Source organism: Capsella rubella, unplaced genomic scaffold (genome assembly GCF_000375325.1).
Source record: "Capsella rubella cultivar Monte Gargano unplaced genomic scaffold, Caprub1_0 scaffold_8, whole genome shotgun sequence".
In the NCBI taxonomy this organism is placed as follows: Eukaryota; Viridiplantae; Streptophyta; class Magnoliopsida; order Brassicales; family Brassicaceae; genus Capsella; species Capsella rubella.
In genome coordinates, this window is record NW_006238916.1 from 2,666,654 (window position 1) to 2,678,646 (window position 11,993).

General features: G+C 31.9%; 1 protein-coding gene across 5 annotated transcripts in view; it reads left to right on the forward strand.

Moving 5' to 3' along the window:
* The window catches only part of LOC17877155 (probable disease resistance protein RPP1), a 27,863-nt gene extending 16,241 nt beyond the window's left edge, over positions 1-11,622 (forward strand). The window contains exons 1-7 of one of the 5 annotated variants that reach the window (XM_023784754.1): positions 6,178-6,832; positions 7,002-8,109; positions 8,187-8,480; positions 8,662-10,438; positions 10,530-10,593; positions 10,701-10,996; positions 11,098-11,622. In XM_023784754.1, the coding sequence (XP_023640522.1) occupies positions 6,231-6,832; positions 7,002-8,109; positions 8,187-8,480; positions 8,662-10,365 (3,708 nt within the window). In that variant the 5' untranslated portion in view covers positions 6,178-6,230 and the 3' untranslated portion in view covers positions 10,366-10,438; positions 10,530-10,593; positions 10,701-10,996; positions 11,098-11,622. Of the gene's footprint in view, positions 1-6,177; positions 6,833-7,001; positions 8,110-8,186; positions 8,481-8,661; positions 10,439-10,526; positions 10,594-10,700 lie in introns of those variants that run through there. The other 4 variants (XM_023784748.1, XM_006282317.2, XM_023784778.1 and 1 more) reach the window with 4 other exon arrangements.
* The last annotated feature ends 371 nt before the right edge of the window (positions 11,623-11,993 follow it).

The following is an 11,993-nucleotide window of genomic DNA, read 5'->3' on the forward strand; positions in this document are numbered from 1 at the left end:
TTTTTTAATTATCCTTTTAATTGTATATACTATGATCACTTTATACAAAATGCTTCCCTTTTAATAGTATAGATAGATATATAGTTTTTGAAAATATTAAAAAAAATAATTTAGATTAAATATGTTTAGTTTCGAATTTATATTGAAAATTTTTATGGTAATCAAATCAATATTATTTCCATAAATATAGATAGATTTGTTTTTTTAATTATCCTTTTAATTGTATATACTATGATCACTTTATACAAAATGCTTCCCTTTTAATAGTATAGATAGATTAAAATTACATAATATTAATCTTTATTAAATTATTTTAATTATCCTATATTGGTGTTTTTAAGAAAATTGTAAAATAAAGATTTTGACTCGCATTGAAGTATGAGATAATGATATTTTAATGAGAATTTTTGAGAAATACTTCTTTTAGTGTATCTCTTTTTTAAAATGTGATATACACAATAAGACACTTTATGTTTATGATAAACGACATAACTCACAATATAAGCAGCACCAACTTTTGCCACTGTTTGTCCACAAAAAACACATATTTAAACAAAGTTTTGCGAGAAAAGAAAGAGAGAGAAATGACAGTTTTTCAGTCTGGTTCGTTCGTAAAATTATTTGTTTGGTTTCGCTATATTTAAATTTTTTAAATGTATAGGCTTTGAGTTTTGTTGGACTTTTAGGATAGAGGTTCACTTTTAACAATTAGAAAGTTTTATTTGAGTTTTAAAAACAAAGTGAGAAGGTTTCAAATTCTAAATAGAGGTAATTTTGAATTTTAAACAGAGGTTTTGTGAAGCGAGAAGTTTTCAAATTTCGACAACAAATATCGATGGATACAGAGGTAATTCTTGTATAGAAAATTTAAACATGCATGTGTTCCTTAATCGGCCTTTGATGGAGAAACCCAGGTTTAGTTAATTTGTTTCTTGATATGAACGAATTATACTTTGATTCTAAAAGAAGTACTTTTGTTCAGGAAACAATGGATGATTTTACAATAGTCCATTTGTAGTTGAACATATGTTTAAACGTCGTTCATATAGATGTCCATGAAGCGTTGACCATGATCAAACCTCCATTACAATATCCATGAAGCGTCGACCATTATCAAGTTTGGTGAATATAGATGTCCATGAAACATCGGTAATTACCAAACATCCATTACAAGAAGAGTTCATTACGAAGAGTCCATTACGTTGTGGAAAGTATTATATGGACATCCTCATGGACTTGCTTAGAGACGGATTGAACATAAAAAGGAAAAAATGCGATGACTTGTTATTTGTTGCGACTTTCACCAGTTAATATTATAAAATATATATATTTCTTTATATACAATATGCTATGATCATACAATATATAATATGGACAGATCTACATGGACAAATATACAAATATCCTATATTGTTCTCATCAAACCAGGTACGTAAAATCCATTAAGTAGAGTCCATTGAGCATATGTTCATATGCAGATATGCAGAACTATGGACAGATCTACATGTGCAAATCCACAAATCATCAAATTAGACATGTAGTATCTATTGAGGAGACATGCAGTCCATTAAGTAGAATCTATTAGGTATAATCCATTAAATAGATGTCTATTAGATAAAACTTTAAACTCTAAACCCTAAACCCTAAACCCTAAAATCTAAATCCTAAGAGGGAGATAAGAGTGAGGGGTTCGGAAACGGCGACAGAGGAAAAGAAAGTGTCCGGCTTTGGTAAAATTCGGATACAAACATGCATTAGGGTTTTACTGTGTAGAGGAGAAGAAGGTAGGTTAACAAGTAACACGAAAGGTTATATTGTAATGTTGGAAAAGATGTCCACTGTGCCCTGTCCATTAATTTTACCCACCAAAAGCCCATATAAATGGTTTAGATATGGATATGTACCTCTAAACTTATTACGGCACGTTCTGTTATCTATCATCGACTGAGTGTACGCTAACATATGGACATGTACTCCTCATCCACGATTTAAAATCACAAACGAATTCGAAAATTCTTTATTCGTTTGTATATAGATTTTTAAAAAGTTTGACAAATTCATATTCTGAATAATTGGTTGGTATTTGGTAAAATAGTATAACTAGATAAATCAGAAAAATAATTTTCGTATATGGTTTGTACTCTGAAAAGGAGCTTATGAATATAATCAACATTACAAATAATAAAGGAACAAATAAATACAAAATGACGTGAGGAAAGTAAGCAGAGAAAAATGGTGTAGCAGTGTAGCTTTGTAGCAGCTTCCACAAAATAAAAAAATAAAAGAATAATAATGAATTATCTAACTATTTAGTTGGAAATAAAGGAGTGGCAGAATTGTTATTATGGAGATAAATCAAGGTCATGGGTGACCTATATTTTCACTATAGTTGTGAAGATTTTGGAAAAGATGGGAAGTATCTTTTTCTGTTATAACTTTTGAAAAAGTGCCTTATTGTTGTAATAACTAAGGTTCTAAACGGTATTTATAAGGCTTTTACAAGGTTTTTATATAGTTTTTAAATGATTTTAAAGGAATTTATATGTTATTTATAATATATATATATATATATATATAAATTTACACACATATAAGGATAATATTATTGGAATACAAACCAATATCCCACATCGGAAGATTAGAAACAAAAGTTTCTAATATATAAGTCAAGTCCAACACCAATTAGTATGAGGCCTTTTGGGAAGGAGCCCAACAAATCCGTGCGGGCTTGAGTGATAGGCCCAAAGCGGACAATATCATACTAACGGGAAGTTTGTTTGGTTTAGAAAACCCAGCAAATATGTGTCTATATATATATATATAAATTTACACACATATAATGATAATATGTGTCTATATATATAAGCTTACACATATTTGTTTTGATAAATTTCAAAATTTTAGTCACTTTTTGATAAAATTTTAAAAAATGTAATTTTATAAAGTGGTATTGGGAAAAAGTATTTTTGAAATTCTCAATATTTTATTTTTTATTAATATAAATTTATATTTCTATTATACACATGTATTTGAGTTCCAGGTCGACCGTAACGACTGGAAGATATGACAATGCGGGGTAATCAAACTCTTAGAGGTCCCTTGATGAATCATAACAATGCGATTACAGAGAGACAACCTTGATTACAGTCTATGGCAAAGTAATGAAGAGCAGAATGAGAGAAGCGAGAAGGTAACATAATCTACATTTATAGATTTTGTACAATATTAAGGGAATTTGAAATCTTTGTGTATCTGCAATCTTAATTTTTCTTTTAACTTTTTAATCTTGAACCATTATCTGAAGAAAGCATTTGAATATTATAGTATATTGTGTTAAATCATCTGATGACTAAAGTTTATAAGATCCAGTCCAGAGATATAAAAAGAATCGTTTCTGATAAAACCTTCTCAATGCCGACAGCTTTTGAATTCAGTTAATTAGTTAAAAATCAGATCACTAACGGTGATTAGTTAACTACTAGTAATATGTTATAGTTGAACCTTTTACATTGAATCATAAACTAATTATGATCCCATGAATAAGCCAAACCTTAATAATCCATGATTTTATTATATAAAGTATTTTTTTTTCTTTTGTCACACCACATAAATTTATTCAAGATTTTTTTTATCATAATCCCATCATATTTACAAGAACTCAAGCTTACGTTTAATTTTACAGATTTAAATAAAAACCACATTTGTTTGAGAACTTTAATAAAGTATAAGAATTAACAAAAAAAAATTACTATTCAATTTTATAACTATTCAATAATATCTATTTATACACAATTCAATCAAAAAGAAAACAATCTCCATAATATATTGAAATTTGAAAACATAGTCAAACTTAAAACAATTAAAAAATCAGTAAATTATCAAATATAAAAATGGAGGGAATAGTATATAACTAGGTTAGGCCAGTCTAGATATGCAGGTTAAAAAGAAAATTTGCCAAAAATATTTGAAATTTAAATGATAAGTTATTTTAAAAAATTCAGATTAATACATATATAGTGAAAATTTATATCTTTATCTTAATAACTTGGATCCTAAACATATATAGGTTTAATAAATTAAAATTTAAATAAGCAATTCAATAATAAATAGGAGAAAAATAGATAAATAATTTACTAATAACCGTGTGTCTAAATTGGAGAATAACATAATTCCAATTTTTAGTCAAATTATGAGCAATAGAGGTAGGTTTCTGCTAATTCAAAGGTTAAAAATTTTAAAATTAATTTACACTGTTAACTAACCTCTTTGGTTTAAGCAACCAACACAATAATTGAGTATAAGATTAGAAATAATTTATAGGATTAGTAATACATAATTGGAAGAATAAGAGACTTACCGAGTAAAGGAAACTTTATCTTGTACTTGATTCTCAGAATTGGCGACCTAAAACATATAAATGCATCTGCAGTCCAAGTTTGAGCCTTGCGTCTGCAGTCCCTCTTGTGTTTCCCTAAGCTTGTCTGAAGTAGTATATTGATGATCCTTGTCGGCTCTAAGGATTAGTAACAGGTAAATCATTCACCAAGTTTTCACCTGACACAAATCAGAGCTTTTGCCAACACAGTTAGAGTTGAAATGTAGGAGCTGTTGTTGTCAAATTCATACAAAACAGAACCAAAAGAGTAACTTTAAAACAGAGGAAGAGAGATATCATCAAGATCAAATATATATCTTTCTTTCTCAAAAGTTTCAGTAAATCAAAAGGGTAATATGCATTTATAGGAAATCTAAGTAAATATAATATCACTAAAAATAAATCAAAATATATATGCTAAGTAAGCACATAAATTGAATAAATGAACTGACAAAAGAATATAATTTATAAATAAAAAGGTCTGTAAAAGGAGAAAATATTATTTAAACTCTTTTTCACACTATATATCTTGTAGTTAAAGTTAACTTATTAAATATAATAAATTTTTAGATAAGTTAATAATTATTAATTTTTATTTTTACTATCTATAAATATTTTGGAATATATATTGAGAATTTTTTAGAAATACCCCTTTTGGTGTACCCCTTTTAAAAATATCCCTTTTGGTGTACCATTTTTAAAAAATACCCTTCTTTTATATCCATTTTCAAAAATACTCCTTTTTAAATATGAAAAATATAAACTTTTATATGGTTGATAAGATACATCAAGATCATCATTACTACTGGGAGACTAAATCCAAATATTTATAAGGTTCTAAACAACATTTATAAGGTTTTTATAAATTTTTAAAAAGTTAACAAAGTTTCTATAAAGTTTTTAAATGATTTTTAAAAGGTATTTATACGGTAGTTATGAAATATATATATAAGTTTACACACATATATAGATAAATTGTGTCTATACATATTAGCTTACACATATGTTTTTGATAAATTTCAAATTTTACAATGACTTTTTGATAAAATTAGAAAGAGAGATATTTTTGAAACTCCCCCATATATTTTTATAGAAAAAACTATAACTTAATTAAATATATTAAATTTGGTGAAATGATAATTGATTAAAAAATTTTAAATAAAAACTTATAAATGATGTAATATTGTTGTAAACCACATGCATTGTATTATTTGAATAGAATTAATTTGAATAGAGGTTATTATGCAATGATAATAGTCATACAACTTCGTAAATTACTATGCTATATATCATGGTAAGCATTAATCTACTGAGTCAATATGAACATAAATATAAATCTAAAATAGTCTTTTTTGGACAGAAAAAAATATAAATCTACAATACTTAAAAATATGAAAAACTCATACAAAATATGATAGTCACAAATAAATAAAAAATCGAAATTATGAAATTAAAAAAGGGCTGATGTCTTCTTTTCTTGTTTGTTTGTCTGAGGTTTCCAGCTACTTCCATGAATTTCCCGTTGCCTATCTGCTTCATTGATTCGAACGTAAATGTTAGAGAAGTTACTTGATGCTTGTGTAGACTTTTCTCATATTTGTGCCATGGAAATAGCAAAACCACTACAGAACCCAAATGACTTTGATTCTAAAGAAAAATCAATGAACGAAGCTTCCTCTCTTGCTAGTTGCTAAAGACTCTGTTCTCAGTCAATGGAGTCAACATCAGTTAAGAATCTTATCCTCTCTTATACCAAAAAATAATAATAACTTGTGATCAACGTTCATTTGTATAGTCTCTTCTACATAGCTCTCTTTAACGCTCTCTCCAATCATCTTTCCAATCATACTTGCTAATGGATTCTTCTTCTTTTTTCCTTACCACTATTGTTGCTGCAACAATAGGCTTGTTCACGATTTTAAGAAAACTCAGACTCCATCAAGAAGATGACGAAGAAGCTTCATCTCCTCCATCTTCTTTGTCTCCGTCATCTTCTCCATCTTCTCTAAATCGCATATGGACACACCATGTCTTTCCAAGCTTCCGTGGGGAAGATGTCCGTAGAGACTTTCTTAGTCACATTCAGATGGAGTTTCAAAGAATGGGAATCACACCATTCATTGATAATGAGATCAAGAGAGGAGAATCCATCGGTCCTGAACTCATTCGGGCCATTAGAGGATCCAAGATCGCAATTATCTTACTCTCGAGAAACTACGCTTCTTCGAGTTGGTGTCTTGACGAATTGGTGGAAATTATGAAGTGCAAGGAAGAATTGGGTCAAATAGTGATGGTTGTTTTCTATAAAGTGGATCCCTCTGATGTGAAAAAACTAACCGGAGAATTTGGGAAAATCTTCAGAAAAACTTGTGCCGGTAAAACAAAGCAGGACACTGGGAGATGGAGACAAGCTTTGGCTAAAGTAGCCACAATCGCTGGTTACCATTCAAGAAACTGGTTTGTTTTTTTCTATTTTCATTTAAATCTGTTAAATTATCTAACAAACATCTAAATGTACATATTTATAGCTAGTTTTTCTTAAAGCATAAAAATTAAATTCATAGTATTGTAGTGTATGTTCTCTACATAATTGCTTAATCGATGTAGTGATCTCTTCTATTGTTAGGGATAATGAAGCGGCTATGATCAAACAAATCTCTACTGATATTTCCAACGAGTTGAATAATTCAGCATTATCAAGTGATTTTGACGGGTTGGTTGGTATGAGAGCTCATTTGAAGAAGATGGAACCATTGTTATGCCTAGATTCAGATGAAGTGAGGATGATCGGGATTTGGGGTCCTTCTGGGATCGGGAAAACCACCATTGCTAGAGTTGCATACAACAAATTCTCCAATAATTTTCAGCTAAGTGTCTTTATGGAATCTATAGAAGTAAAGTATACAAGACCTTGTTCTGATGACTATAGTGCAAAGTTGCACTTACAACAATTATTTATGTCTCAAATAACTAACCAAAATGATATGAAGATTTCTCATTTAGGAGTTGTTAAAGACAGACTAAAAGACAAGAAAGTTCTTGTTATTCTTGATGGTGTGGACCAGTCAATACAACTAGAAGCCATGGCGAAAGAAACTCGGTGGTTTGGTCCTGGGAGTCGGATTATCATCACAACGCAAAATCGAAAGATTTTTAGGACACATGGGATCAACCATATTTACAAGGTGGACTTTCCACCAGATGACGAGGCTTTTCAAATCTTTTGCACGTATGCTTTTGGTCAAAATTCCCCTGAATATGGGTTTAAAGAACTATCTCAAGAAGTTACAAAACTTGCTGGTAATCTCCCTTTGGGTTTAAGGGTTATGGGCTCTTATTTTCGAGGAATGTCTAAGAAAGAGTGGGAAAAGGAATTACCAAGGCTAAGGAATAGCCTTGACTCTGATATTCATAGCATTTTGAAGTTCAGTTATGAGGTCTTAGATGACGAAGAAAAATACTTGTTTCTTCATATAGCTTGCTTTTTTAATCATCAAGTGATTGAGAAAGTGGTTGCTCATCTTGCATATCTATTCTACGATGTGAGACAAGGGCTTAACGTCTTAGCTGAGAAATCTCTCATAACTATAGAGCATGGAAGAATAAATATGCATAATCTGCTAGTCAAACTTGGTAGAGATTTAGTTCGCAAACAGTATGTTCGTGAGCCTGGACAACGTCTATATTTAGTTGATGCAAGAGAAATTTGTGAAATACTCACTGATGATGTAGGAGTAAGTTCTGACATATATCCCAACAAATCGTGTTATTTGATAATGAATCATCTCTCATTATTTTTGTTCTTTTTCAGGCTAATAGAAGATTAATAGGCATAAATTTCGATTCCGGCACCAACGTCAAGAAAAATATTAATATAAGTGAGAAAGCCTTTCAAGGAATGACTAATCTCCGGTTCTTAAAATTCCAGGGGGGTAACAATACTGTAGATCTACCCTATGGTCTAGAGTATATGTCTCAAAATCTTCGATTATTACAATGGCCCTATTTTCCAATGACATGTTTGCCTCTGATATTCAACTCGGAATTCCTAGTTGAAATAGAGTTGAGGTATAGCAAACTTGAGAAGCTGTGGGAAGGAATTAAAGTAAGTAAATATTTTATTTAATTTTCATAAAATTTAAATTAATTTCAAATAAATATCTTTTTGTTGTTATAATTTTATTTTAATTAATTATTAAAGCATGTAAGAGTGTTTTTAATGTCCTTTTGTACAGTTTTTTTTTAATTGAGTGTTGATAAAATGTTCTTATTATTTGTCTGTATAGCCGCTTCCAAATCTCAAGTGGATGGATTTGAGTTGGTCTAAAAACCTAAAGGAGCTTCCTGATCTCTCAACAGCCACCAATCTTTTGGAATTGGATCTCAGAGATTGCTCCAGCCTGGTGAAGCTCCCATCGACTATTGGGTATACTAAAAATCTTCAGAAATTGAATCTTTGTGGTTGCTCAAGTTTGATAAGTCTCCCCTCTTTCATTGGAACTTCCACTAATCTGCAAATATTAAATCTCGGTGGATGCTCAAGTCTAGTGGATCTTCCTTCCTTTGTTGGTAATTTCATCAATCTAAGAGATTTGGATCTTAGCAATTTAGCAAGTTTGGTGGAGCTTCCTTCTTTTGATGGTAATTTCATCAATCTAAGAACATTGAATCTTAGCCGTTTATCAAGTCTAGTGGAGCTTCCTTCCTTTGTTGGTAATGCCATGAATCTTGAGAGTTTGGACCTTAGCGATTGCTCAAGTCTGGTAAAGCTTCCCTTTTCTATTGGAAACCTCCAGAAGCTGCAGTATTTGTTCTTAACCGGGTGCTCGAGTCTAGTGGAGCTTCCTTCCTTTGTTGGTAATGCCATGAATCTTGAGAGTTTGGACCTTAGCGATTGCTCAAGTCTGGTAAAGCTTCCCTTTTCTATTGGAAACCTTCAAAAGCTGGAGGCTTTGAGACTACAAGGATGCTCGAAGCTAGAGTTTCTTCCGACCGACATCAATTTGAAATATCTCTATGAACTTGATCTCACGAATTGCTTACTGTTGAAATTGTTTCCTGAGATCTCCACGAGCCTTAGAACTCTCAAAATCATAGGAACTGCAATAGAAGAAGTGCCTTCATCAATCAAATCTTGGTCTCGTCTCACATTTTTGAGTATGACATATAGTGTAAAACTCAAGGAATGTCCTCATGCTTTTGACGTCATCACAGATCTGTACGTGAACGATGAAGAAATACAAGAGCTTCCTCCATGGGTCAACGAATTCTCTCGTCTGCATCAACTCGTGCTCAAGGGATGCAAAAAGCTGGTGTCAATCCCACAGATTCCAGATTCCCTCACTTACATAACTGCAATTGATTGTGAGTCCTTGGAAGAGTTTCCTCCGTGGATCAACAAATCCTCTCGTCTGCATCAACTCGTGCTCAAGGGATGCAAAAAGCTGGTATCACTCCCACAGATTCCAGATTCCCTCACTTACATAATTGCAGAAGATTGTGAGTCCCTAGAGAGACTAGATTGCTCCTTTCCAAATCCATATATTTCTCGTCTCAATTTTGCTAAGTGCTTCAAATTGAATCAAGAAGCCAGAGACCTCATCATCGGAGCACGGCCTAGTGAATTTACCGTCTTACCTGGCGGAGAAGTGCCTGCATACTTCACTCACCGAACTGTTACCGGAGGTTCCTTGACAATTAATTTAAACGAGAAGCCTCTTCCTATATCCATGAGATTTAAAGCTTGCATTTTGCTGGTTAATGAAAGTGACGATGAGACTTGCTCTCACGTTTCTGTTACGTGTAAAAATAGCGAGAGAACAATATATGACATTTTTACAGAGCATTTGTACATATTCGAAGTGGAAATGGACGTGACTTCCAGCGAGCTTGTCTTTGAGTTCAAGGTTCGCCGAAACGTTTGGGAGACAAGACAGTGCAATTGGAAGATAGGACAATGCGGGGTAATCCAAGTCTCTGAGATCCCTTGATGAAACTGTAGTCTACGGTAAAGTATTGGAGACGGTCACTACAATTCAAGAGAACACTGAGAGAAGCAAGAAGGTAATTTAATCTACGTTATTAGATTTTGGCTGCTCTGTTTCTCGCCATCATCGTTTCACCAATTTGCGTTTTCTCATCTGAAATTCAGCAGATCGGTTCTAATCATAATTTAATGAATGATCTGGACGCAGCTAAGCTCAGAACATCTCAATTGGGTAATAAAGTTTAGCTCTTTTGGTTCGTGGTGGTTATTGGGTTTAACAACAAAATCATCTCTTTTTCTGTGTGTGCTAATTGTATTGTTTTGGCTCTGATCATTTAGAGGCTGTTCTTGAGGCGACCATAGAGAAGGTGGATGCTAAGACCCTTTACTTGAAGGAGCGTGAGAAGATGTTGAAAGTCAGATCCAGAGTTTGCAGTTTGCTTCATACAGTGATGAGGTTTGTATTGGGAAGTCAACGGATGCAAGTATAGAAATTAGCTAATGATGAGGGAATGAATGTGGTAGGACAATAATTAGATCGTCTGTTCTGTATCTGAGGCTATGGAGCTTTATCATCATATCTGTAGTTGCAGCTGCCACTTCTGTCTAGTAACAACTTCCACACTAATCAGATGGTTAAGTGTTGTTGATAAGAAAACGTTCCAAAGCACCTTTCATGTTTTGATTCTTCTTCTTTTTTTGTTTGGCTAACGATCTCGGTTTTTGGCTCTAAAAGGTGTTCTGAAAATTTGGGAGCAAGATCTTTCCAAGGATATAATAATCATCTTCTGATTTCTTGTGGTTTGATGGGAAATTTGCTCTCAAAGTTGGATGTTCGCAGGTCGTATCAGTCAAGATCTGTCTTGGGAAATTGGCCGTAACTCTCAAACCGGAACTCCAAATCGTGATCCGTTTTTTCCTGTGGTTTCGTATGACTGTTATTGATATTCCACCAAATTTTGTAAGTTTCTGGGTTTTTTTGCTACTCCGTTTGTCCTCTGCATCAAGACAGATACAAATACTGCAGTGAAATCAGTAGTGAAGAAAGGTAATGCATTCATTGGTCTGTATTGTGTCTGTTTGTCCTTGAATGCTTTCTCTTGAATGAGTGAGTAAGTGAAAGAGTTGAGTCTGTTTATGACATGTTGGCAAGCTAATTTGTTTTACAGTTTTATTACTTTTGAGTTTTATAGTTTTTGTTCTTAAAAGAGTTGCGTCTCTTGTATGGTTTCTGTTCATGAATGAGTTTGTGTTTCGATCAGTTTTTGTTCTTAATGAGCTGCGGTTTTAGTTTTAGGTTATGTTCTTGAACTAGATTACCGCGGGTAAACATTTTTTTAATTCATATTTTTAAAAATTTACAGATTTTATTGAAGTTTATTTAATAATTATTAAAATTACATAATATTAATCTTTACTAAATTATTTTAATTATGCATGTCCTATATTGGTGTTTTTAAGAAAATTGTAAAATAAAGATTTTGACTCGCATTGAAGTATGAGATAATGATATTTTAATGAGAATTTTTGATAAATACCTCTTTTGGTGTATCTCTTTTTAAAAAGGGGGAATTTCAAAAATAGCCTTTTTCATATACCTCTTTTTAAAAATACCCCCTTTTCAAACTTTAT